Raw genomic sequence first — 27,128 nt, 5'->3', positions numbered from 1 at the left:
GCAGCAGCAAGGGTCTCCATAAACCCCTGGGGGACACGGCCCCACAGCCCCTCAAACCACCCACACCCTGGGGCAGGAGCCAGGGGTTCCTTTGAGGAGATCTCCAGGAAAACGGGAAGCTGTGAGGGCACAGGAGCTGCTTTAAGGGATCCCAGTGACCTCTGAAGGTCCCTTTGGATCCCATCTCCTGTGGGGCTCTACAAGAGCAGCCAGGTGACACTGACACCTGGCTGGGGAGAGGAGGTCCAGGAGGGGCTCCAGGAGAGCTGCAGAGGGACTGGGGACAAGGGACAGAGGGACAGGACACAGGGAATGGCTCCCACTGCCAGAGGGATGGATGGGAGATTGGGAATGAGGAATTTCCAGAGCAGCTGGGGCTGCCCCTGGATCCCTGGAAGGTCCAAGGCCAGGCTGGACACTGGGGCTGGAGCAGCCTGGGGCAGTGGGAGGTGTCCCTGCCATGGCAGGGTGGCACTGGAGGGGCTCTGGGGTCCCTTCCCACCCAAACCATTCCATGCCTCCCTGACTGCACTCCTGGAGCCGGGTGGGTGCTGTGGCTCAGCTCCCTCAGGAGGATCCTGGTGTCCATTGGGTGTCCGGCCATGGCCCCGTGGCCAGAGCGGCTAAAAGTGTTTTGGGGAGGAACCTCTGCTATTTTTACCTGATGCCAAATTCCAGCTGCTTCCCAGGGGAGCCATTCCCAGCTCCAGTGGCACCCTGGGTGGTAATTATGGGGCTGCCAACATTTACCCACGGCCTAAAAACAGCCCCGGCTGCTCCCATGGCCCCTCCTGCCCTGTGGGGAAAATATGTGGGAATTACAGAATGGTTTGGGTGGGAAGGGACCTCAGAGCCCCTCCAGTGCCACCATGGGCAGGTACACCTCCCACTGTCCCCCTGCAGCTCTCCTGGAGCCCCTTTAGACCCTGGCAGGGCTCTGAGCCCTCCCTGGAGCCTTCTCCTCTCCAGGTGAACATTCCCAGCTCTCCCAGCCTGGCTCCAGAGCAGAGCTGCTCTCAGCTGGCAAAGGGACACAGAGGAACAGTGGGACAGGATCCAGCCACAGGCACAGAGCAGCTCCAAGCTCCAGGACAAAGGGCCTCAGTGCCAGCCCCGGTCCCGTCCGTGCCGGGCAATTTCCTGCAGAGCAGCCAAGGACAGAGGGAAACCCCAAACCCAAAGCCCGGATCACACGTGGGTGCCCAAGTCCCTCCCTGCTCCGTCCTGCCAGGGCACAGGGAGCGATCCAAGCCCTGCCTCAGTTTGTCTTGACCCTGCAGGGATCATTTCCACCCAGCCTCTGCCAGCATCAACATCTCCCACGAGGGCAGAAGGAGCTTTTGTTCCCCGTGTCCCACACAGGCGGCGGCCGCGGGGCCGGAGCGTGGCACATGCAGGGAGGGACAGTGACAGAACCAGCGGGGAGGAATGCAGAACTGGGAATGGGGTCGGCTTCCACTGGGGCTCAGCTGGGCTGGGCAGTGCCAGAGCCACCAGAACAGACACGGGAGGAAATGTCCCACCAACATGGGAACTTTGAGAATTCCCCGAGAACACACTGACCTGTCCCCAAGTGCCACATCCACACAGTTCTGAAATCCCTCCAGGGATGGAGATCCAGCCCTGTGCCAGGGCTGGGCAGCATTTCCAGGAGGAATTTCCCCAAAATCCCCCCTGAGGCTGCCCTGGCCCAGCCTGAGGCCATTCCCTCTCCTCCTGTCCCTGTTCCCTGGAGCACAGCCTGACCCCCCGGCTGTCCCCTCCTGGCAGGGACTTGTGCAGAGCCACAAGGTCCCCCCTGAGCCTCCTTGGCTCCAGGCTCAGCCCCTTCCCAGCTCCCTCAGCCCCTCCTGGGCTCAGCCCCTTCCCAGCTCTGTTCCCTGGACACTCCATTCCCTTCCCAGCCCCTCACAGGATCTGTGCTGCAGAAGGGAATCAATCCCCTCCATGAGGGAGCCTCCCCAGGGATCTGCCCCTCCTGGGGCAGCGGGAACAGCGCAGGGTGCACGAGGAAGAAGAGGCTGAATCCAAGGGGAACTGAAACCCCACTGACCACAGACTGCTCCAGGATGGGGAAACAACCCTGCCCTGGAGCCCTCAGCTTCCTCATCAGCATGTCCCAGAGAATTTTCTGCAGCAGGTACAGCTCCCAGGGAGCACCAGCAGCCCCAGAGCCTGGAGCTGTCCCTCAGCCTGACCCCACAGCCCGGAGAGGAGCCCTGCCCTGCCCAGGCTCGGGAATGCCAATCCCTGCTCCCCCAAACCCCACGGCACGCCACCCCAGAGGGTCCAGCCCCGGTGTCCTGGAGCAGCTCCTCACCTCTGATCCTTGGGAATGGGAGCACCAGGGAGTGCTGCCAGCTCTGAGCCTGGCCAGAGATTCCTGGGATTAGCACATTCCCAGCAACTCCTGCTCCCAATGGAGCACCCCACCAACACCCAGCTCCCCCAAACCCACCTCATCCCCCCACAGGGGTTATCTGGGAAGGCTGGGACAGGCTGGGATGATTCCCAAGGTCACGGAGCAGAGTGGTTCTTCCCCAGAAGGTGCTGGGCACTGCCCAGGCTCCTCAGGGAATGGGCACGGCCCTGAGGCTGCTGGAGCTCCCCTCCCTGGGATGCCCAGGCTGGGATTGTTGGGGTGTCTGTGCAGGGCCAGGAGCTGGAGCTGTGATCCCTGTGGGGCCCTCCCAGCTCAGGATGCACCAGGATTCCAGGATTCACCTGCAGACTTGTCCCTGGAGCTGCTCCCAGCCCGACCCTGGCTCCTGGAGACCAGCGGGACACGGGGCCCTTTCCAGCTTATCCCAGGGGTTTGAGCTGAAGAGGGGAGATGTAGATGGGATATTGGGAAGAAATAAATACAAACATGACTTGAAATTCCCCATTTCAGTGGAAGTTCCTGGAGAATGCAGTTTGCCAAGTGCAGAGGGACTGGGGACAAGGATGGAGGGACAGGACACAGGGAATGGCTCCCAGTGCCAGAGGGATGGATGGGAGATTGGGAATGAGGAATTCCTGGCTGGGCTGGGATTGCCAGAGCAGCTGGGGCTGCCCCTGGATCCCTGGAATGCCCAAGGCCAGGCTGGACACTGGGGCTGGAGCAGCCTGGGACAGTGGGAGGTGTCCCTGCCATGGCAGGGTGGCACTGGAGGGGCTCTGGGGTCCCTGACCACCCAGCCATGCCAGAATTCCATGACCCTGAGGCACACCCACGCCTCAGCCAGAGGCAGAGGCTCTGTTTGATGGGAAGGGCAGGGAATCACAGCCCCGTGGGATCCTTCCCAGAAGGAAACACAGCTCTGCTCCTCCACCCAAAGCCGACAGAGCCGGGCAGGGGCTGGGCCCTCACACACCTGGGGCTGCCCTGGAGAGGATCCTGAGGAGCAGAGAACAACCTTGGAAAGGGCTCCATGAGACCTGAGGAGCTCCTCCATCTCCACCAGCCCAAAATCCCCCATTTCCCGAAAGAACTCAATGAAATCCTGGCATCACTCTGACTTTGAGGGAGACAGGAAAGCCTGGCTGGAGTAAGGCAGATGAATTCCCCGTCCTGTGGGGCAGAGGAGAATCCAGCTGGAGCAGGAGCGCTCCTCAGGGATGTGCCTGCCACATTCCACACATGGAGCTTCCAGCCTTGGAGTGACAGCTCAGACCTGAGACAGCAACACTCATTTCTGCTGCTGCTCTGCCAGAAAAACTCAGAGTCGTGGAATCCTGGGATGGGCTGGCTGGGAAAGGAGCCCAGAGCCCCTCCAGTGCCACCCTGCCATGGCAGGGACACCTCCCACTGCCCCCCCTCTGCCCCAAACTGCTTCACTTCCCCCACAGCAAAACTCCAATTTCCCAGAAAAGTAAAAAGCACTTGGAATTTGACCCAAATAAATCCCATCTCTGGCGTAGGCTTAGGTTTTTCCAAACCCTCAACAAGTGACTGACCCCCCGTTCAGCCAAAACATCTTGGGATTTACCAAGCTGGACAAAAAAACAACCATTAAAGAGTTCAACAAGAAAATAAATAACCCTAAACGACCGAGATGACACACGAGGGGTAAAACCAAGTCAGACATGGGCCAAAGGTCAGGAAAAAATGAGCAACAAACTATTGAAAAACACCAAAAAAGAAAGGAATTAAGGATAAATTCGACAGAAACTCCGAAAATTCAAACATTTTGTCCAACGTCAGCTTCCTGTCCCGCTGGGATTTTCAGGAATATTGAGTGATGTCTGTGCTGACCCCGTCCCCAAGGATTTCAGCAGCACAACTGGTTCCAGACACACCAGTCCCAGCAAAAAACCACCTAAAAGCCCCAAAACCACTGGCTAACGGCCAGAAACCCGGGCAAACACGGCACAAGCATTCCAAACTTGGACATGGATTAAGGATGAAGGCTGGTTTGGATGCACAGAGCTCGGGGGAGGAAGGATGGGAGGGAGGGACCCCCGTGCCCCATCCCAGACTGGAGCAGGAGCTGGGATAAGTCCCACACATTCCCATTCCCTCCTTACACCCATCCCAGACTGGAGCAGGGATGAGCCCAGCACATTCCCATTCCCATTCCCATTCCCATTCCCTCCTTCCCACCCATCCCAGACTGGAGCAGGAGCTGGGATGAGCCCAGCACGTCTCTATCCCTCTCTCCAGACCCAGGGAGAAGAGTCCACATTTTCCATCAAACATTTCTGGGAAAAGATCCAAGAGCTGTGAGCAGCTCCCAATTCTCCCTGCCCCTCCACAGCCCCTTCCTCATCCTCCTTTAGCCCAAAGCCAGGGCCAGGAGATGGGATTTTGCTTTTGGGGTGGTGCACGGTGACATTCCCACCTTGTCCCCCTTTTTCTGTCACTCCCATCCAGCCACCCTAGTGCTTGGAAAATTCCATGAACCCCAAAGCCCTCATGGGCTGGGATGAGGCAGCAGAGCCAAGGAAAATAATGTGCAATAATCCAATTGAAATTATTTCAGGGACAGAGAATGGGATGGCTGCAAGAGGGAAGCCATTCCCTGTGTCCTGTCCCTCTGTCCCTTGTCCCCAGTCCCTCTGCAGCTCTCCTGGAGCCCCTCCAGGCCCTGCAGGGGCTCTGAGCTCTCCCTGGATCCTTCTCCTCTCCAGGTGAGCCCCCCCAGCTCTCCCAGCCTGGCTGGTGACACTGCCACTGTCCCTCACACAAGCTTGGACTGGCTCAGGAGAACTTATCCCGGGTTATCCCAGGAGTTCCTGTGTGCCAAAGCCTCAGCTCTGCTCCCAGCACTGGCACCTGGTGCTGCAGGAATGTTCCCTAAAAGGAATTTGGCACCTTCAAGGGCCGGGATCCTTCCTGAGCCAGAGGCAACAGAGGGGCAGCAGAACCCCTGGGCACTGCCAGGGAGCTCTGGGGAGGGAATGGAGCCCAGGAGGGGCTGAGGGAGCTGGGAAGGGGCTGGAGAGTTCCTGAGGGAGCTGGGAAGAGGCTGAGGGAGCTGGGGAGGGAATGGAGCCCAGGAGGGGCTGAGGGAGCTGGGAAGGGGCTGAGGGAGCTGGGAAGGGGCTGAGCCTGGAGCCAAGGAGGCTCAGGGGGGACCTTGTGGCTCTGCACAAGTCCCTGCCAGGAGGGGACAGCCGGGGGGTCGGGCTGTGCTCCAGGGAACAGGGACAGGAGGAGAGGGAACGGCCTCAGGCTGGGCCAGGGCAGCCTCAGGGGGGACAGCAGCAGGAATTTCCCCATGGAAAGGGGGTCAGGCCTTGGCTGGGGCTGCCCAGGGAGGTTTGGAGCCCCCATTCCTGTTGGGATTTCAAAGCCATGTGGATGTGGCACATGGGGACAGGGTCAGCAGTGGCCTTGGCAGTGCTGGGGAACGGTTGGACTCGATGAGCCCTGAAGGCTTTTCCACCCCAAATAATTCCATGACTGAATTAAAAACACCCAACAGAACAGAGAAGCACAAGAGCTGCACGTGGGGGGCAGGTGGGGCAGCTGCAGCCAGGTGAGCTCCTCACAGGTACAAACAGCCCCAGGTGAGCTGCCCCCATGCCTGAACGATGTCACCCAGCCCTCAGCACACCCTGAGGCTCCCTTCCCCTTTGTTTTTGGAGCTCCAGCACCCTGGCAGGGTGGGCAGACCCTGGCACAGGTGCCCAGAGCAGCTGGGGCTGCCCCTGGATCCCTGGAATGCCCAAGGCCAGGCTGGACACTGGGGCTGGAGCACCTGGGGCAGTGGGAGGTGTCCCTGCCATGGCAGGGGTGGCACTGGAGGGGCTCTGAGGTCTCTTCCCACCCAAACCATTCCATGAATCCGTGTCACTGTCCTGTGACCACGGCAGGGTCCTGTCCCCTCTGGGGGTCCCCAGCTGGGGCTGACCCCATCCACACTCCCTCCCCCATGTCCCCAGCACCACTCCCGCCCGTCTCAGCCAGGAAACCCCGGTAAATCCCGGGATTTACTTGGAGCCTGGCAGTCTCCATCTGGACCAGGAGCTGCAGATCCCACAGCAGCCTTGCCTGGGATGGGACAGGTCCCCCAGGCTGGCACTGCTCCCAGGACATCCCCAGGTGCTGCCTCAGGGAGCCACAGGTCCCTCCTCACCCCCGGCTCTGGGGCAGGACACGATTCCTTCCCTCCCTTCCCACTGGGAATTCTGTCCCGTCCCCCATCTGGGGTTCCCCACCGTGCCAGGTGTGCTGCCAGCTGCTCGGCCCTGCAGCATTCCCAGGAACCCCAGGAGCTTGGGCTCAAATCCCTAACAAGGATGGGTTCAACTCCATGGGCTGACAGCACCACGAGAAACTGGGACTGGTTTGGGGCATTTTTGTTTGTTTTTATAACTCCACAAGGGGATGGATCCTCCTGGAGCTGCATCCACTGCTCCCACTGGGACACAGACTGGAATTTCACCTCTCAAAGCAGAACTGCCTCCTTGGTCAGGACATCAGCCTCACATCCCTGCAGCTCCATCCCATCTCCAGCCCCACATCCCATCTCCAGCCCCACATCCCTGCAGCCCCATCCCATCTCCCATCCCATCTCCAGCCCCACATCCCTGCAGCCCCATCCCATCTCCCATCCCATCTCCAGCCCCACATCCCTGCAGCCCCATCCCACCTCCAGCCCCACATCCCTGCAGCTCCATCCCATCTCCAGCCCCACATCCCTGCAGCCCCATCCCATCTCCAGCCCCACATCCCTGCAGCCCCACATCCCATCTCCCCACGCAGACCAGATCTCCACCTCCTCCCCCTCACCAGCAGCCCTCTCCAGCCTTCCCCTCCTGGGCCATTCCCTTCTCCCACTCCCCGCAGACTCGCTCACGCTCTGCACGAGGTGTGAAGGAGAATTTCCCCTTTTATGGCTAGAGGCAGCAAATCCCAGCTGGGGGAGCTGCCCCGGCCCCGCTCCATCCCCGGGATGGGCTCCCAGCTGCTCCCTCCGCTTCCCCCGCGCTCCCTACGGGCTCGGGAGCAGATTTCTGCCGGGATGACTCAGAGGATCCCATCCCTGTGCCTGTCTCATGACTTCAGCCGGCGGGCTCCAGGCTGCACACGGTTCCTGGGGCTGCCGATTCATCCCCACGTGCGGCCGCCTGGGATGACGGATCACATTCCTCCTGCCTGGATCACATTCCTCCTGCCTGGCCCGCTGCCACCCGCATCCCTCCCGGCCAGGAGGAACGGCTGGCACACGCCCATGGATGCTCACAGGGCCTTGGGGAAAAAGGAACCGCTTTTTCTGGGGAAAAAATCTTCCCTGGAAAGGCCAAGATTGCAATCAGGGGCTCCTGGGATGGGTTGGGTGGTCAGGGACCTCAGAGCCCCTCCAGTGCCACCCTGCCATGGCAGGGACACCTCCCACTGTCCCAGTGTCCAGCCTGGCCTTAGGCACTCACGGGGATGGGGATGAAGGAAGGAGCTCCAGCAGCTCTTGGAGCTGCTCCATGAAACCAGACCTGGATCCCAAACACGGCAAACCTCGAGTTCTGCACCAGCGTTAAACCAAAGTACAAAACCCCAACACCCTCGATGGAATTCCCAAGACTTGTGAAAGGTCCTCATATAAAACCCGAGCTGCCAAGAAAACCTCGGGCCAGAGGGAGAATCCAGAAGAAAATCCACATTTCCTCCCTCTGTGTTAATGATGGTGAGGTGAGGGAGGAAAAACAGAAAACAGGGATGCCAGGCAGAGTGGGAAGAATGTGGATGCAGATCGTGTGTGACAGGAGCAAAGCAGCCTCCAAACCCATCCAAACGGGGAGGGAAGAAAACGTGAAGTGAAAACACGGACCTGAGCCAGGAGAGGAGAGGAACCCGGAGAGGGAGGAAGGAGAAGTTAAATGGACAGAGAAATCCCCAGGAGAGCCCCACTGTGCCGGGAGGAGCCAAGTCGGGAGAGGCAGGGAATGGCTCTGGGACACCCAGGGTTGGCTGCAGGGTCACTGTCCCCCTGCCCTGCTGGCACGTCACCACTGTGGTCACCTGGAGAGGGAATGAGGGGAATGGCCTCCACTGCCAGACGGAATTAGATGGGATATGGGCAAGAAATTCCTGCCTGTGAGGGTGCTGAGGCACTGCCACGCTGTGCCAGGAATTCCCAAGAGAGCCAACACTTTCCAGGTTGAAAGTGCCACCCTTTCCATGGGGAAATCCCCCCTGCTGCCCACCCTGAAGCCATTCCCCCTCCTCCTGTCCCTGTTCCCTGGAGCTGCCCTCCTGTCAGGGAGCTGTAGGAAACCACCTTCCTGGGATTTCCACACACCTCTGCAGGAATTCCCAGCCCTGGCAACACCTGACACATCCCCAGGCCGAGCTGAGAGCCCGCTCCTGCAGCAGCCAGCTCCCACTGCTCCCGTGAGGAACTGGCACTGTCTGACCTCCTTCCTGCTGAGCTCACCTTGATCCCATCCAGGAGCTTATCCCTGTCCTTTCCAGTCACCTGCCTGTGCAGGGGAACACAGCTGCTGCTGCCTGGGCTCATCCCTGATGCTGCCAGAGCCATAGGTATGCTCATCCCCAGCCCCACAGCTCTGCCCATCCCCGACCCCACAGCTCTGCCCACCCCTGACCCCACAGCTCTGCCCATCCCCGACCCCACAGCTCTGCCCATCCCCGACCCCACAGCTCTGCCCATCCCTGACCCCACAGCTCTGCCCATCCCCGACCCCACAGCTCTGCCCATCCCCGACCCCACAGCTCTGCCCATCCCAATCCCTGCCTGGGCTTCCTGACAGGAATTTGCTGCAGGGCTGTGACTGCAGGTAGCTCAAAACCACCGAATACCAGGGCAAGGTCCTAAAACCAGGCCAGAGGTTTTCCTACATAAAACATGAACATTATGGCAGCTTTGGAGCACAGCTGGCTCAGAATCGGGGAATTGTTTGGGTTGGAGCAGCATCGGGTCTGACTGGTCCCAGCACTGACCACGTCCCCAGGTGATTGGCACAGGGCTGGGCAGCATTTCCAGGAGGAATCTCCCCAAAATCCCCCCTGAGCTCCTCCCGCTCTACCGAGTTGTGTTTGTGGATGGGGAGAGATTCATCTTGGAATCATGGAATTGTTTAGGTTGAAAAACTCCTCACAGCCCATCCAGTCCAACCATCCCCAGCACTGTCACCACCACTGACCTGTCCCCAAGTGCCACATCCACATGGCTTTGAAATCCCAACAGGAATGGGGGCTCCAAACCCCTCTGGGCAGCCCCTGCCAAGGCCTGACCCCCTTTCCATGGGGAAATTCCTGCTGCTGTCCCCCCTGAGGCTGCCCTGGCCCAGCCTGAGGCCGTTCCCTCTGCTCCTGTCCCTGTTCCCTGGAGCACAGCCCGACCCCCCGGCTGTCCCCTCCTGGCAGGGACTTGTGCAGAGCCACAAGGTCCCCCTGAGCCTCCTTGGCTCCAGACTCAGCCCCTTCCCAGCTCCCTCAGCCCCTTCCCAGCTCCCTCAGCCCCTTCCCAGCTCCCTCACCCCCTCCTGGGCTCCGTTCCCTCCCCAGCTCCGTTCCCTGCCCTGGACAGGAGCACTGGGAGGTTTGGGAGGGACAGTGTGCAGGAGGCCACTGTCACTGCTCCCATGGATGCAGGGCCAAGCCCCTCGGAGCATCCGGGCTGGGATCAGAAGCTGATCAGACCAGCACGGCCCCAACCCTGCCCTGGGGAGAGTGTGACAGTGACAGTGACAAGACACAAGTGACAGTGACAAGACACAAGTGGCAGTGACAAGCCACAAGTGGCCTTATCTGGGCCATCAGCTGGGCAGGAAGGTGCTGCAGAGCTCACAGGAGCTGCTTTGCTGCACTTCCTGCAGCTGCCCACAGACACCTCAGCTGCACACCCGCCACAGGCAGCTCTTCCTCCCCAGAATCCCCCCCAAAATCCCCCTGCTGCTGCCACATCTCGCTGGAGCAGCTCAGACACGCAGAAATAACGTGTGAGACTCTGCAGATCCCGGCGAGGAGGCTGCTCCCTGCCAGGGGACACGTGGCACTGGAGCCACTCCATACACACAGACCTCTGGAACTGCTGTGGGAGGGAGGGAGGCAGGGCCCCCACTGCTGCTCTGCACTGCCCCGACCCTAAACCAGTCCCTAAATCCTTCCACAGGATCCCACCAGTCCCTAAATCCTTCCACAGGATCCCACCAGTCCCTAAATCCTTCCACAGGATCCCACCAGTCTCTAAATCCTTCCACAGGATCCCACCAGTCCCTAAATCCTTCCACAGGCTCCCACCAGTCACCAAATCCCTTCTCAGGATCCCACTGGTCCCCAAACCCTCCAAGAGGGCCCCATCGGTTCCTAAACCCTCCAAGAGGGTCCCATCAGTCCTTAAACCCTCCAAGAGAGTCCCATCAGTCCCTAAACCCTCCAAGAGGGTCCCATCAGTCCCCAAACCCTCTAAGACGGCCCCATCAGTCCCTAAACCCTCCAAGAGGGTCCTACCAGCCTCCAAACCCTCCAAGAGGGTCCCAGCAGCCCCCAAATCACCCCAGAGGGTCCCACCAGTCACCAAACGTCCCCAGAGGGTCCCACCAGTCACCAAACGTCCCCAGAGGGTTCCAACAGCACCCAAATCACCCCAGAGGGTCCTACCAGTCACTAAGCCCCCCCAGAGGGTCCCAGCAGCCCCCAGATCACCCCAGAGGGTCCCACCAGTCACCAAGGGCCCTCTCAGAGGGTCCCAGCGCCCCCAAACCCTCTGGACCCCCCCAGCAGCAGCAGCTGCCAGCCCCGAGGAGGGGACAAACACACTGAGGATATGGGAAGGCTGATTCCCAGGAGCAGGAATTCCCTGCCCCGAGGCCCGCAGGCTCTCCAGCTGCCACAAGAGCAGCATTTAGTGGTCAGGAGCCACGGGAGGAACAGAGCGGCCCTGGAGGCGTCACTGTCACCGTGTGGGAGAAAAGTTCCTCCAGATCCCCCAACCCCACCGGCCATCCCGGCTCCCCCAGCTGTGCCAGGGAGCCAAAGCAAAGGGGTTTTGGGGCTGACTCCTCCTCCTGCAGCCCAGGAGCTCCAGGGCACGTTCCAAGTGGGGTTTGTTTGTGGTTTTAGTGCCCACAAAACCGCAGCTCTGCTCCAGCCCAGCGCCGGGAACGGCAAAAGGGAACTGGCTGCAAGGGGAGGCTTCAGATTCGGGGAAAACACGAGAGAGCAGAGAGAAAAGTGCTAAATCCTCAAACTGGGAAACTGAGCAAACTGAGAAATGGGGCAAGGATCTGATACAACACCTGGGTTAGGGCTCTGTGCCCACCTCACCTTCAGCCACCGCCCCAAAACGGGGACTGGCACACTGCAAGGAACACCCGACACCATCCCTGGTCACAGCAGCAGGGAATTGAGGCAAGGAAACCCAGCTGGACACGGGAATGTGTCCAAAGGGGGAGGAATGACCAGTCCAGAGCTGCAGCTCTGACCTCCCTCCTCAGGGGCTGCTCCAGGGCCAGCCTGACCCATCCCACACCAATGACAACAACGTGGGAAAGGAGGGGCAGCCAGGGGTGCCCAGGGAATGGAGCTGGGGAGGGAATGGAGCCCAGGAGGGGCTGAGGGAGCTGGGAAGGGAATGGAGCCCAGGAGGGGCTGAGGGAGCTGGGAAGGGAATGGAGCCCAGGAGGGGCTGAGGGAGCTGGGAAGGGGCTGAGCCTGGAGCCAAGGAGGCTCAGGGGGACCTTGTGGCTCTGCACAAGTCCCTGCCAGGAGGGGACAGCCGGGGGGTCGAGCTGTGCTCCAGGGAACAGGGACAGGAGCAGAGGGAACGGCCTCAGGCTGGGCCAGGGCAGCCTCAGGGGGGACAGCAGCAGGAATTTCCCCATGGAAAGGGGTCAGGCCTCGGCTGGGGCTGCCCAGGGGGGTTTGGAGCCCCCATTCCTGTTGGGATTTCAAAGCCATGTGGATGTGGCACTTGGGGACAGGTCAGTGGTGGTGACAGTGCTGGGGATGGTAGGTCTGGATGGGCTGTGAGGAGTTTTCCAACCTAAACAATTCCATGATTCCAAGATGAATCTCTCCCCATCCACAAACACAACTCGGTGGAGCGGGAGCAGCTCAGGCCCAGCTCAGGCACTGCCCCTGTCACTGTCACTGTCACTGCCCCTGTCACTGCCACTGTCACTGCTGGCCTCTGACTGCCGGGTGGGACCTGCAGCCCACAGAGCTGCTCCTTCCGGGCTGCAGTTCAAAGGGAAGGAGAGGAGGATTCATGGAGCAGCTGGGATCAGAAGAGCCGCAGTTCCCAGGCCTGGATGCAGCTGGAAGCTGTGGGGGCTGGCGGGAGGGGTGATCCCTTCCAGGGGCAGCCAGTGGCTACACAGGGAATCAGGGAATCCCAGACTGGGCTGGGTGGGAAAGGACCTTAAACATCACCCAGAGCCACCCTGCCATGGCAGGGACCCCTCCCACTGCCCCAGGCTGCTCCAGCCCCAGTGTCCAGCCTGGCCTTGGGCATTCCAGGGATCCAGGGGCAGCCCCAGCTGCTCTGGCAATCCCAGCCCAGCCAGGAATTCCTCATTCCCAATCTCCCATCCATGGCTGCCCTCTGGCAGTGGGAGCCATTCCCTGTGTCCTGTCCCTCTGTCCCTTGTCCCCAGTCCCTCTGCAGCTCTCCTGGAGCCCCTTCAGGCCCTGCCAGGGGCTCTGAGCTCTCCCTGGATCCTTCTCCTCTCCAGGTGAGCCCCCCCAGCTCTCCCAGCCTGGCTCCCTGGGATCTGAGGGGCTCCAGCCCTGGGGCAGCCCTGGGGCTGCTCTGGATTTGCCCCCTCACCCATACCCACCTTTCCCCAGGCCGGGCACGTGGCTGGGAGCAGCTCTGCAGGTGCCAGGGCCATTCCCAGCCTCTCTTTCTCTGTGCAAATATTGACCCAGCAAACAGCTCCACCACTGCTGTCAGCCCCAGGGGCTTTTCCTGGGTGATTTTGCCGAACCCGGCTGATTCAAACCCTGAGTCACTGGGCCACGACAGAGTGACACAGATAGGTGCCACCAGGAGAGCTGGAACCCAACCCAAAACACAGCTGGGACAGCAGCAGCCTGAGCCCTGAGAGCCCTGCCCTGGCCCACCAGGAACCAGCTCCAGGAGCAGCTCGGGATGTGCCCTGTCTGTGCCTCGTTCCCCACAAAGAACACCCCAAAACCTGCCCCAGCACCTCATGGAAAGAGGCAGCTTCCTCCTGCCATCCCCACCGCCCACGGAGTGCCGAGCCCCTGCCCGGGTGTCTGAGGAGAGCACGAGTGTGAGGTGATGCTGCTGGGTGAGCACGGAAACAGAGAAACCACCGGGACTTCCCGAGCAGCCTGCGCAGGCAGCCCGACACCCACGGGACGCCCACGGGACACCCATGGGACACCCACGGGACACCGGCACCCCTGACTGCAGCAGGGGTCACTCATGGCATGGTTTGGGTGGGATGAGACCCCAGAGCCCCTCCAGTGCCACCCTGCCATGGCAGGGACACCTCCCACTGCCCCAGGCTGCTCCAGCCCCTGTATCCAACATTTCCTTGGACATTCCAGGGATCCAGGGGCAGCCCCAGCTGCTCTGGCAATTCCTCATTCCCAGTCTCCCATCCATCCCTCTGGCAGCTTAAACCCCCTGGGAAATCCCAAATCAATCCCAAACTGGGTCTTGGCTCCCATCATCCAGGCCATGCCCATCCAGTGCTCCCTATCCCAAACTTCCAGACTCCTGCAGCCACGGGGTTTGGAATTGAGCTGTCCTGGACTCTCAGGGTATGGGGGGTGCAGAGAAACCCCCTCTGATCCCAGCAAAACCCAGCACAATCCCAGCTCTGGGAAGCTGTTATTCCCAGGTAAAACCAGGCACAATCCCAGCTCTGGGAAGCTGTTATTCCCAGGTAAAACCAGCTCTGGGAAGTTATTCCCTTGGATCCTGAGGTAAAACCAGGCACAATCCCAGCCCTGGGAAGCTGTTATTCCCAGGTAAAACCAGGCACAATCCCAGCCCTGGGAAGCTGTTATTCCCAGGTAAAACCCAGCACAATCCTGGGTCTGGAAAACTGCCATTCCCAGGTAAAACCAGGCACAATCCCAGCTCTGGGAAGCTGAAGGAAGAGCCAGGACAATAAAACCCATCCACTTACAGGGAATAATGTGAGCAGTCAGCCCACAACACAAGACCCTGGCATGAAGGAGCTGATCCCCACTGCCAGGAGCGTTCACTCCACACTTTTCCCTGGAGCCCCTCTCCCACACAGCCCCATGGAGCGGGCTGGGTGCCTGGCACAGCAGGGGGACACGGGGACACTGTGCCACAGGCAGGTAGCACGTCCATGCTCTGCATTCCTGGACACATCCCCAGCGCTCCACAAACCAGGAAAAGCACCTGGATGCCTGCCTGGGTCCTGGACACGCCGTGCAGCCAAAGCCACAGCCCCTGAGAGAGCTCAGAGCCCTTTTCTGGCCCTGCCCGAGGAGCAGGACGTGGTCCCAGGCCCTGCAGCACAGCCCCAGGTCAGGGGATGAGGCTGCTCCAGGAAACCCCAGGGACAGGCGGCTCCAGCAGCACCCAGGGACCCCAGGGAACCCGGCACGGATCTGATTTCGGTTTTGTTCCCACAAACTGCAGCAGGCACCACAACACCTCCTGGAGCCAGGGTGGGAGGGAAGGGAAGGATCCAGGGACAGCTCAGGCCCTAAAGGGGCTCCAGGAGAGCTGCAGAGGGACTGGGGACAAGGATGGAGGGACAGGACACAGGGAATGGCTCCCACTGCCAGAGGGCAGCCATGGATGGGAGATTGGGAATGAGGAATTCCTGGCTGGGCTGGGATTGCCAGAGCAGCTGGGGCTGCCCCTGGATCCCTGGAATGCCCAAGGCCAGGCTGGACACTGGGGCTGGAGCAGCCTGGGACAGTGGGAGGTGTCCCTGCCATGGCAGAGTGGCACTGGAGGGGTTTGGGGTCCCTTCCCACCCAGCCCAGCCTGGCATTGCCTCTCTGGATGTGCTGCAGAGCCACCTCAGCTCCCACCACCCCAGCAGACCTTTCCCTTTCACATCCCCAAGTGCAAAGCCATCCCTGCCCGACCCCAAATCCCACAGGCACCGGCCGGGAACACACCAGGCTCGGGCAGCACCGAGGGGCTCAGCAGCTCTGTTTACAGGTGATGCTGACAGGGACACTGCCAGCCTGGCACAGCCCAGCCTGGCACAGCCCAGCCTGGCACAGCCCAGCCTGGCACAGCCCACGGCTCTGCCAGAGCAACCCAACCTGTACAGCAATTAGTCACCAGCAGATGAGCGCCGCTGCCCTTCCTCCAGCATTATCTAAGCTGGGAGGGGGCTGGGAAAACAGAGCTGGGAATGCTGCCAGACATCCCAAAAACCACAGCACCGGTGTGGGTCCATCCCTGGGGACAGGCTGGCACATCCCTGGGGACATGTGCAGGTCCCAGACACCAGCCTGACCCCTGGCACAGAGAGGCCACAACTCCTGGGTGCCTCACCTGGACTGGTCACCTCTGACTGGGCCACCCCAGCAGCCAGGGGGGTCAGGCTGGTGTCTGGGACCTGTCCCCTCTACAGCATCCTGGAGCCATCTCCCCACAATATCCTGCAGCCATCCCTTCCCTGCAGAGGTGAGTCAAACCCAAAATAAAGTGCATATTTACCCCAGAGGAACATAATTTGTTAAATGTGAGCTCTTCCCTTCCCAGTGGCACAGAATCACGACGTGATTTGGGTGGGAAGGGACCAGAAAGTTCATCCTGACCCATGCAGGGACACCTCCCACTGCCCCAGGCTGCTCCAGCCCCAGTGTCCAGCCTGGCCTGGGACATTCCAGGGATCCAGGGACAGCCCCAGCCAGGAATTCCTCATTCCCAATCTCCCACCTAAACCTGTTCTTCCTTTTGGCTGTCCCAATACCACCTCACGGCATCATCCCTCTCCCCAAAACAAATCCCAAATGACCCCAGGCACACGTGGGACGTTTCTGTTCCCTGGGGAAGTCACAGCAAGGAGCACCAGGCCCAGGGAACACCAGGACCCCGATCCCCACCCGTCACCAAGCCGCTCCCAGCAGCAGTTCGAAGGTGCAGGCCCCAGCTGCAGCATCCTCGGGGAGGAGATGAGGAAGAAGATGCAGGAGGAAGCACCTGGAGGCAGGACAAAGGGGGTACAACCCCCCAGCACGGCTCCCGAGGGGATGTGGAGCCTGCTCCCAGATGGAATCCTGAATCCCCCTGCATCCCCCACCCCAGCACGGGGTGAGCTGTGGGACAGCAGCTCCTGCCAAGGGGACACGGGGGGAACACGCCTGCAGGAACAGCAATAAAACACCAAACCAACACCACACGAGCAGGAACCCCTCAGGAAACACCAAACTGATGCAGAGCTCTGCTCTCCAGCATTCCCGACACTCAGCTCGCTCCTCCTGCCCTCCTCCAGCTGCTCCAGGCTGGGATCCACCCCGAACCGAGCCCCAGTGGCATCCCTGATGACCAAACCCACAGCAAACCCAGCAATCCCCTTCCCCAGCTGCCAGCACAGCTCGGAACAAGCGCAGCACAGCCTGGGGATGTGCCGGGTGGGCAGAGACGCTCGGGGGGCCCTTCAGCCCCGATTTCCTGATTTTAGGGCGCTTCGCCTCCTCTGTGACTCCGCCAAAGCTCCTTTTCCCCAACAGCTCCGGGGGCGGGAGGCAGAAGGAAACACGACGGGAAGAGACCTGAAATCCCGAACACACCAAAACATCCGACAGCATCACCTGAGGCGAGCGGGGATGCGGGAGAGGCCAGGGCAGCGAGTGTCTGCCAGATCCAGGCTCAGCAGCGTCCGGTGCCCGGGAACGGGCCGGTGGGTGCCCACCGGGAGCAGGACCGGGAGGAGCACATCCACGCCCGGAGCTGAGGAGGCGCAGGGGGAGCAGGCCCGGGGCCGCGGCCGGAGCACGGCGGTGCCCCCGGAGCGGTGACACACCGAAAACACCCAAACCGTGACGGGTGAGCCGCGCAGGGCCGGCTCCGGCTGCGGCACCGCCCGGGGGCTGCTCGGAAGGGGAGATGAGAACTGCCCGGTACTGCCCGGTGCTGCCCGGTGCTGCCCGGCCCGGCCCCGGGACGGCCCCGCAGGCTCGGCCCTGCTCCAGGAGCACCCCGCCCCGCCGCCAGGGCCCGCCCCGCGCCCCCGGCCCCGCGCCCACCCCACAGCCCCGGCCAGAGCGGCCCCGCGCGGGCCCGGCCCCCCGCGCCCCTCCGCCGCTCACCGCGCTTGCCGGGGTCGTATCCCACGAGCACGAAGTAGTCAGCCAGGCGGGCCATGGCGGCGGGGGCGGCCCGGGCCGGCCCCGGGAGCTCCGGGAGCCCCGCGAGGCCGCGCTCGGCTCCTCAGGGCTCCTCAGGCCGCCGCCGCCGCCCGCCCGCGCCCACCGCCCGCCGCCGCCGCCATCTTGGCCCCGCGCGCACCGCGCCTGCGCCAGCGCCGGGAGCCGAGGGGGGCGGGGCCGCGCCTCCCATTGGCTGCGCGCGGGCGGGGCCGCGCCTCCCATTGGCCGCGGAGAGGGGGGCGGGGCCTGGTGTGGAGAGGGCGGGGGCCGGTGTGTGGGTGGGCGGGGCCTGGTGCGGAGGGGCGGGGCCTGGGCGGAGGGGGCGGGGCCGAGGCTTCCCCGAGGGGGGGGACGGAGGGTCCGGGAATGGGGGGGACACGGGGACATCCGAGGGTGTGGGGACATCTCGGGGTGTGTGGGGACGTCTCGGGGTGTGTGGGGACACCCAGGGTGCGGGGACATCCGGGGGAGTGGGGATATCCCTGGGGTGTGCGGGGACATCTCGGGGTGTGGGGACATCTCGGGGTGTGTGGGGACGTCTCGGGGTGTGTGGGGACACCCAGGGTGCGGGGACATCCGGGGGAGTGGGGATATCCCTGGGGTGTGTGGGGACATCTCGGGGTGTGAGGGGACATCCAGGGGGTGTGGGGACATCCCCAGGGTGTGGGGGTACATCCCCCGTGAGCACAGACCCCCCCCAGGTGTGCACGGCCTCTAGAGTGCCCACAGGTTTCCCGTGACCCCCATTCCACACAGTCCCCCTGGAAAGGACCCCCGCAGGTGCGACCCCCCTCAGGTGTGTCCCACACAGAGGGGACCCCACACACAGATGTGACCCCGTACAGGTGTGACCCCATACAGGTGTGTCCCACACACAGATGTGTCCCCATACAGGTGTGACCCCACACACAGATGTGTCCCCACACACATGTGACCCCACACACAGATGTGACCCCATACAGGTGTGTCCCACACACAGATGTGTCCCCCCCTCAGGTGTGTCCCACACACAGATGTGACCCCATACAGGTGTGACCCCCCTCAGGTGTGTCCCCACACAGATGGGACCCCACACACAGATGTGACCCCATACAGGTGTGATCACACACAGGTGTGACCCCACACACAGACGTGTCCCCACTGAGGTGTGACCCCACACACAGGTGTGACCCCATACAGGTGTGTCCCACACACAGGTGCGTCCCCACACAGATGGGACCCCACACACAGGTGTGACCCCACACACAGATGTGACCCCCCTTAGGTGTGTCCCACACAGAGGGGACCCCACACACAGATGTGACCCCATACAGGTGTGACCCCATACAGGTGTGACCACACGGGGACACCGCAGCGTTGGCACTGGCACCGCGGGGCTGACACTGCAGGGACCGCTGCCGGTGTCGCGGGCCGCGGTGGCAGCGGGTGACACGGGCTGTGCGGGACCCGCGGGGACAGCGGCGGGCACAGGGAGCCCCGCGACACCGGACACGGGGCACGGGGACAGGGCGGGGCACGGGGACACAAGGCACGTGCAGAGTCCGGCTGTGCCCTGTGCCCGGGATCCTCTCGGGCCAGAGCTGCTATTGGGGACACTGGGGACACTGGGGACACTGGGGACACTGAGGACACTGGGGACACTGGGGACCCTGGGGACACTGGGGACACAAGAGACCCTGAGGGCTCTGGGGACCCTGAGGACACTGGGGACACTGGGGACACTGAGGGCACTGGGGATTGAGGCGCTGCTGAAGATGCTGGGGACGCTGGGGACACTGGGGATACTGGGGACACAAGAGACCCTGAGGGCACTGGGGACCCTGAGGACACTGGGGACAGTGGGGACCCTGAGGACCCTGGGGACACTCGGGATACTGGGGACACTGAGGGCACTGGGGACCCTGAGGACACTGGGGACAGTGGGGACCCTGAGGGCGCTGGGGATTGAGGCGCTGCTGAAGATGCTGGGGACACTGGGAGCACTGGGGACAGTGGGGACACTGGGGACACTGGGGACACTGAGGGCACTGGGGACACTGAGGACACTGGGGACACAAGAGACCCTGAGGGCACGGGGGACCCTGAGGACACTGGGAGGGGGAGCGGCCCCTCGCTTTGGGGGTCCCGGGACAGGGTGGGCAGCCCTGGGCGGGGGTTGGGGGGGTCCCCGCAGCCAGAGGCGCTTTTTGGGGAGCGGGTGACCGGAGCGGGGCTGCGGGTGCTGCTCGCAGCCCCCGCCCTGCCCCGGGGCCTCAGCCAGCAGGCAATTAAGCTAATTAAAACTTCTCCTGGGTTCCCAGGGCCGGGAGCCAGCAGAGAGGAAGAGGGAGAGGAAGAGAGAGAGGGAAAGTGCCGCCGGGCCCCGGGGACAGACGAGGTGACCCGGGGGTGGCAGCTCCCGGGGCGGGTCCAGCTGTGGCACCAGCGGGTGGCAGCAGCTCCGGGGGTGGCTCCAGGGGTCACCCGTGCCCGGGTGGCCGTGAGGCGACAGCCGGACCCAGCGTGGCCGGGCAGGGGACAGGGGGCACCCCGGGGTCCTTCCCAGCGCCCCAGGGATGGCGATTCTGCCCCTGCTGCGGGGCCGAGGGGCTCAGCTGTACCCCCGCCATGTCCCCAGAGCCTCTCCTCGTGCCCCGAGTGGGTGACACTGACCCTGGTGACACAGATTTGCCCCTGGGGGTGGCAGCGCTGGCCCTGCCCCACAGGGGGACCCCAGGCAGGACCCCGGAGCGGCCCTGGGGTGGCTGTGGCAGTGCTGGGTGACAGATGTCACCTCTGAGATCCGCGCCCCAAATCCCGCAGGGTGACACCCCGCGGGGACACCGCGGTGGTGGCGGTGGGCTCGGGGCGCTGCTCTCGGCCCTGTTCCGAGCCGGTTTCTCTCTCTGGCGGGGCAATCCAGCGGAAGAGCGCAGAAGGCGGCGGGAATTCCCCGGGAACCGGGCGGGACCGGGGGTCGGGGCACGGGGGGCCGCCCGTGCCCCCCGTCCCGCTCGGGGCCGTGTCCCGCCGCCCCCGGGATCAGGTGCTGCCCCAAATCCCCCCGCGCGGGGCCGGTGTGTGGAGCCTTTGTGTCCCGGTAATGCGGAAGAATCCCAACGATTCCGGGCACGCGGGGGCCCCCGGCCCGGGGAGGCCGCACCGGGGGCAGAGGGTACCCCCGGGCTGGGGTCCGGGCCGCTCGGACACCCGGGGGTGCTGCGGGTCCTCGCCCCAAACCCACCGGGAGCACCGACCCCGAGCAGGGAATGGGGGTCCCGGCCGGGGGTCCCGGCAAAGGAAGCTGTGGGGACCCCTCCCCTGCCCAGCTCAGGAGCGGCCCCCCTGAGAACCCCACCAGCCCAGTTTGGGGGAGCTGCTGGAGCGGGACCGCGCTGATCCCCGCGGATTTACATTCCTGAATTGTTTCCCAAGGCCCCATGTGATGCTGAAAAACTCGGGAACAGCCCTGGGAGAAGGGCGGGGCAGATGGGGCAGTCCAAACTGGGGACACTGGGCTGCACTGGGTGGGCTCTGTGCCCCCGGGGTCCCCGCCAGCCAGGGGGTGTCGGGGTGCCCGGCGGTGCCAGGCGGGAGGGCACGGCCGGGCTGGCAGGGCTCGGCACGGTGTGGCACGGGGCGGCACGGCCCGGTCCCGGTCCCGCCGGGCTGCGGGGTGCCCAGACCCCCCAACAGCCCCGGGCCAGCCCCGTCCCCCTGCCCCCGGACGGGTCCCCCAGCCCAGCCCAGCCCCGGCCCTGCACCGGCAAGGTCCCGGGGGCAGCGGGGCCGGGTATGTGCGGTACCGGGCCGGGGGTCGGTGCCAGGGAAGGTGCGGGGCCGGGGCCGCTGCGGGACTGGGGAGGGGCCGGGGAAGGTGCGGAGCCGGTGCGGGGCCGAGGGGGCCGGGGGCAGTGCAGGGTCGGGGTGCTGCGGGACTTGGGGGTTGCGGGGCCGGTGCGGAGCCGGTGCGCGGCCGGGGGTCCGGGACCGGTGCGGAGCCGAGGGCGGTGCGGGGCTGCTCCCGCCCGCAGCTCCTCCCGTCCCGCTGGGCTCCACCCGCCCGCCGGCCCCGGCGATATTTAACCTGGGCCGGGGCGGGGAAGCGGCAGCGCCGAGCGGGGCCGGAGCCGACCCCGGGGCAGCGCAGCCCGATCCCGGTCAGGCACCGCCGGGAGGGACCCTGCGCCGCCCCCGGGCCGCGGCACAGCCAGGGAGCCGAGGGGGGTAGGACGAGGAGGGGGCTGCGATCTGAGCCGGACCCCAGCGCGACCCCCGCGCCCGCCCCGCGTCTCCCGCAGCCTCCGCCGCTCGTCCCGTCCGGTCCCGTCCGGCCATGCGAGCCCCGGCCCCGCTGGCGCTGGGTTGCGTCAGCTTCGCGCTGTGCCTTGTGGAGCTGCCCCACGGGCGGGCCCTGCCGCCGCGCAGGTGAGGGACCCTGCCCGCACCTCTGCCCGCACCCCCTGCCCGCACCCCCTGCCCCGATCCCCCTGCCCGCACCCCTGCCCGCACCCCCTCCCGCACCCCCTGCCCGATCCCTGCCCCGATCCCTGCTCCGCTCCCTGCCCCGCACCCCCTGCCCGCAGCCCCCTCCCGCACCCCTGCCCCGATCCCTGCCCCGATCCCTGCCCGCACCCCCTGCCCGCACCCCCTGCCCGATCCCTGCCCCGATCCCCCCTCCCGCACCCCCTCCCGCATCCCTGCCACGCACCCCGTGCCCGCACCCCCTGCCCGCACCTCTTTCCGCACCCCCTGCCCGCAGCCCCCTCCCGCACCCCCTGCCCGCTCCCTGCCCCGGTCCCTGCCCCGGTCCCTGCCCGCACCCCCTCCCGCACCCCCTGCCCCGGACGCTTCTGGATCCCCCTGCCCGCACTCTCTGCCCGGGACGAGCCCCCCAACCTCTCCCCTGCCGAACCTCCACCCCACTCCTCCTGTCTGCCCGGCCCCGCACCCCTATTCCCGCACCCCTATTCCCACGACCCACTCCGCGCCCTCCCGGTGTCCCCCCGCCCCATCAGCTGCCCGGGATGGGGGTCTGGGGGGTCCCGGGGCACCGTCTCCTGCCCGGCCCCCAGCCCGGGGGGCGCGGTGGCGGGAGGGGGGCACCGGGGTCACGGCATGCCCGGGGTGCGAGGTGTGCAAAGGTGTGCAAAAATGTGCCAGGTGTGCCAAGTGTGCAAAAGTGTGCCAGGTGTGCCAAGTGTGCAAAGGTGTGCCAGGTGTGCAAAAGTGTGCCAGGTGTGCCAAGTGTGCCAGGTGTGCCAAGTGTGCAAAGGTGTGCCAGGTGTGCAGAGATTCGGTGCGTGCAGGAGCTCGGGGGTGCCCGGGACCTGTGTGGGTGCCCGTGGGGGGGGTCTGTGGGGTGCTGAAGTGGCAGCTGGGGCCGGGACGGTCCCCCCCCCCGTGGGAGTGTGCACACCCCGCACGTGCGTGTGCGTGTCCCTGCGCGGGGAGCGCGTCTGGACCGGCCCCGGTGCCCGGGGATCCCCGCCTGGCTGCGGGGGGATCCGGCCCCGGGGTTGGGGGGCACCGGGACACCCCGACCCCGCAGGGCCCGGGCAGCTCCTGCCTGGGCTGGGCTGGGGGTGGGTCCTCTGGGGCGAGGGTCAAAATGGGGAGAAAATATTAAAAAAAAGGGAAAAGAGAAGCACGGGGCTAAGAACGGGACCAAAAGCTGCCGGTTCCCGGGAGCTCAGGAGGGTCCCCTGAGGCAAAGGTGCCCCCGGGCCAGGGGCGCTGAGGCCGTGGGCAGCTCCGTGGCGGTGCCCTGAGGCCGGACCCACCCACGGGTGCCCGGGGCACGGGCGTGGGTGCGGGGGCAGAGGCCGTGGGAACGGGGTGGGCGGAGCGGGGGGCGCCGGGGGGGCTCCGGGGGTGCCGTGTGTGCGGGACACGTGTCGTGCGCTCGGGTACGTGTGTGCCTGCAGGTAGCGGCTGCTTCCTCCTCCTCCTCCTCCTCCTCCTCCTCCTCCTCCTCCTCCTCCTCCTCCTCCTCCTCCTCCGGAAGCCCGGGGCAAGCGGCGGCTCCGGTCTCAGGAGGTGCCCCCGCGCCCCTCCGCTGTTGTGGCAGTGCCACCCCCGTGCCCGGGAGCCGCAGCTGTGCTGTCCCCCTGACCCCGTCCCTTCTCTCCTGCAGGGCCCCCCCGGCGCGGAGCCCCCCGGAGGGGACCCCCGTTCTCCCCGGAGCCCCCCCGGCCGCGCCGCCCATCGGGACCCTGCGGCACCGAGCCCCGGTTCCGCGGCACCGAGCCCCGGTTCCGTGGCTCGCCCCTCGACCCCCGCCGTGGCACGTCCGGCGGCTCATCCTGCGGCGGGACCCCCGGCGGGACCGGGGCCGCCGCCAGGCCGGGGGGCACCTGGTGCGGGTGGGCTGCGTGCTGGGCACCTGCCAGGTGCAGAACCTGAGCCACCGCCTGTGGCAGCTGCGGGGACACTCGGGGCGCCGCGACTCGTCCCCCATGAACCCCAACAGCCCCCACAGCTACGGCTGAGCGGGGGGCGCGCCCCCGCCCCGCGGGACCCCCGAGCACCGCCGCGGGCTCCTCCGGGGGGCTCCCGGAGCACCGGGGGCCGCCACGCTGTGGATCCCGGCGGGCAGGAACCGGTGGCGGCCCCGGTGGTGGCCCCGGTGGCGGCCCCGGTAGCGGGCGGCGGTGACCCAGCGGTGGACCGGAGTGACTCCCGGGGCCCGGTGCCGGCCCGTGGTGACTCTGATGGCTCCGAGTGGCCCCTGGTGGCCGCTGGTGGCCCGTGGTGACCCGGGGCGGGTCCAAGGGCCACCGGCGGGAATCCCGCTGACCGCAGCAGCACCGGGACCTTGTGCAAGACCCTCCGGCCGCGCTCCTGCTGACTCAGCATTCCCGTGCCCCCCCCCAGGGCACCCCCGGAGCCCCCCCAGGGCACCCCCAGTCCTTCCCCAGGGTGGCACAGGGACCCCGCTGCGGGCTGGGGGACGGGGCAGCCCCCAGCCCCTTCCCCACCCGGGGGTCCCGCTGGGGCTCGCACCTTCCCAGGTGCTGCGGGGGGCCTCAGCCTGAACGTTGTCCCCTCCCCTGGCACCTCGTCCCGTGTCCCCAGCCCGTGTCACCCCCAGCCCGGCAGGAGCTGGTGATGGGGAGGTGTCCCCAAATGTGGGGGGCGGTGGAAAGGTTGGGGTGCTGTGCCCACGTCGTGTCCCCACAGGCTCAGTGGGTGCCCACAAGGGGTGGTGGCACAAGGACATGAGGGGACATGTGTGACATCGCTGCCACCCCCAGGGCCGTCACCCCATGCCCGGTGGGACAGGGATGTGTGACCCCAGCCACTGTCCCACCCCCCTCCTGGGAGCAGCTGGAGCAGCCCCCCAAGAGCAGCAGCCCCCCAAGAGCAGCAACCCCCCAAGAGCAGCAGCCCCCACTCCCTCCAGGACAGCCCTGTCCTCCCAGGGGCACCCCCATTCCCAGGGGCACCCCCATTCCCAGGGGCACCCCCATTCCCAGGGGTACCCCATTTCCTGAGCACTCCATTCCCAGGGGCACCCCCATTCCCAGAGCACCCCATGCCCAGAGCACTTCATTCCAGGGGTACCCCCATGCCCAGAGCACCCCATTCCCAGGGGTACCCCCATTCCCAGAGCACCCCATTTCCTGAGCACTCCATGCCCAGGGCACCCCATTCCCAGGGGCACCCCATTTCCAGAGCACCCCATTTCCAGGGGCACCCCATTCCCAGGGGTACCCTCATGCCCAGAGCACCCCAATTTCCTGAGCACTCGATTCCCAGGGGTACCCCCATTCCCAGGGGCACCCCCATTCCCAGAGCACCCCCATTTCCGGGAACCCCCCAACCCTCCATTCCCCAGCAGACCCGGCTGTCCCAGGAGGTTCTGGGGCAGGGTGTCCCCTGGGTGCCACACGAAGGGAGCTGGCCCTGGGTGCCCATGCTCGGGACATCCCAGGAATGTCCCAAGCTGTCCCCCGGGTGCCACACGAAGGGAGCTGGCCCTGGGTGCCCATGCTCGGGGCGTCCCAGGAATGTCCCAAGCTGTCCCCCGGCTGTCCTGGGACACTCTGGGATGTGATCCCACGGATGCCACCAGCAGCCGTGCCCACCCCGTGGGTGTCCCAGGACTTCCCAGCCCCCCATGGAGCTGCCGAGGGGCGCGGGGGGTCCCCAGGCCTCTGTCCCCTCCCCTGGGTGCCCCCGGTGGGTGCCCGACCCCCCCGGCCCGGCCCGCAGAGCGCCGCTGCTTCCCGGGAATCCCGGGGAGGGTGGAATAAACAGTGTGAGGAGGAGCTGGGGTGGAGCGTGGTGATCCCATAGGGATGGGAGATCGGGATGGGGCAGGGATGGGGCACGGTGATCCCATGGGGATGGGAAATTGGGATGGGGCAGGGATGGGGCACGGTGATCCTGTGGGGATGGGAAATCGGGATGGGGCACAGTGATCCTATAGGGATGGGGCACGGTGATCCTATAGGGATGGGGCACGGTGATCCTATAGGGATGGGGCACGGTGATCCTATTGGGATGGGGCACGGTGATCCTATAGGATGGGATATGGGATGGGGCAGGATGATCCCCTGGGGATGGGAAATCGGGATGGGGCAGGGATGGGGCACGGTGATCCTATAGGATGGGAAATTGGGATGGGGCACGGTGATCCCATAGGGATGGGGCAGGATGATCCCCTGGGGATGGGGCAGGGATGGGGAACGGTGATCCCATAGGGATGGGAAATTGGGATGGGGCATGGGATGGGACACGGTGATCCCGTGGGGATGGGACATGGGATGGAGCACAGTGATCCTATAGGATGGGAAATTGGGATGGGGCAGGGATGGGGAACGGTGATCCCGCGGGGATGGGAAATCGGGATGGGGCACAGTGATCCCATAGGGATGGGTCAGGGTGATCCCATAGGGATGGTCAGGATGATCCCCTGAGGATGGGGCAGGGGTGGGGCACAGTGATCCCATGGGGATGGGGCAGGGTAATCCTATAGGGATAGGACATGGGATGGGGCATGATGATCCCATAGGGATGGGACATGGGATGGGTCAGGATGATCCCCTGGGGATGGGGCAGGGATGGGGCACGGTGATCCCACAGGGATGGAACAGGGGGTGGACGAGGGCAGCCATGTCCAGGGACAGCCACCAGGTCCCTCAGGGGCAGGAGGTGACAGGCGGGGGCTGCGGGGACAGACGCGGGGACAGTGGGGGCACACACACGTGTGGTTGTGCCCACACGTGCCCTGTCCTGCCCCACACGTGTCCGTGCCCACCCGTGCCAGCCTGCCCGTGCCCTGTCACACCCGATGCCCGTCCCCCCCCGGGGCAGTGCCAGCCCGGTGCCCCCAGCCTGTCCCCAGCCCCCCGTGCCCCCCGTGCCCAGGGCCGGTCCCGCTCCCCACGTCCCGCGGGGTCACTCC

At 64.9% G+C, this 27,128-nt stretch overlaps 2 protein-coding genes across 7 annotated transcripts in view; one reads left to right on the top strand and one right to left on the bottom strand.

Moving 5' to 3' along the window:
- SBF1 (SET binding factor 1) overlaps positions 1 to 17,907 on the bottom strand; it is a 63,659-nt gene extending 45,752 nt beyond the window's left edge. For all 6 annotated transcript variants that reach the window (XM_041720728.2, XM_041720733.2, XM_041720735.2 and 3 more), the window contains exon 1: positions 17,678 to 17,907. In XM_041720728.2, coding sequence (XP_041576662.2) covers positions 17,678 to 17,732 — 55 coding nt within the window. In that variant the 5' untranslated portion in view covers positions 17,733 to 17,907. The remainder of the gene's footprint in view (positions 1 to 17,677) is intronic.
- A 3,879-nt stretch (positions 17,908 to 21,786) lies between these two features.
- On the top strand, positions 21,787 to 25,989 carry ADM2 (adrenomedullin 2). The gene is made up of 2 exons (XM_030261612.4): positions 21,787 to 22,144; positions 23,853 to 25,989. The coding sequence occupies exons 1-2, from the start codon at positions 22,053 to 22,055 to the stop codon at positions 24,205 to 24,207; spliced, it is 447 nt and encodes a 148-aa protein (XP_030117472.4). The 5' UTR covers positions 21,787 to 22,052; the 3' UTR covers positions 24,208 to 25,989.
- Positions 25,990 to 27,128: the final 1,139 nt, after the last annotated feature.

This window comes from Taeniopygia guttata, chromosome 1A (assembly GCF_048771995.1).
Source record: "Taeniopygia guttata chromosome 1A, bTaeGut7.mat, whole genome shotgun sequence".
In the NCBI taxonomy this organism is placed as follows: Eukaryota; Metazoa; Chordata; class Aves; order Passeriformes; family Estrildidae; genus Taeniopygia; species Taeniopygia guttata.
The sequence above is the reverse complement of the archived record's forward strand: the minus strand, read 5'-3'. Positions and strand labels throughout refer to the sequence as shown.

What these genes read in the sequence shown, in the direction of transcription:
- ADM2 (XM_030261612.4), top strand. Translation starts at nt 22,053, where the DNA reads ATGCGAGCCCCGGCCCCGCTGGCGCTGGGTTGCGTCAGCTTCGCGCTG. An exon ending in CGGGCCCTGCCGCCGCGCAG is followed by an intron (nt 22,145 to 23,852) that starts GTGAGGGACCCT and finishes TCTCTCCTGCAG; the next exon opens with GGCCCCCCCGGCGCGGAGCC.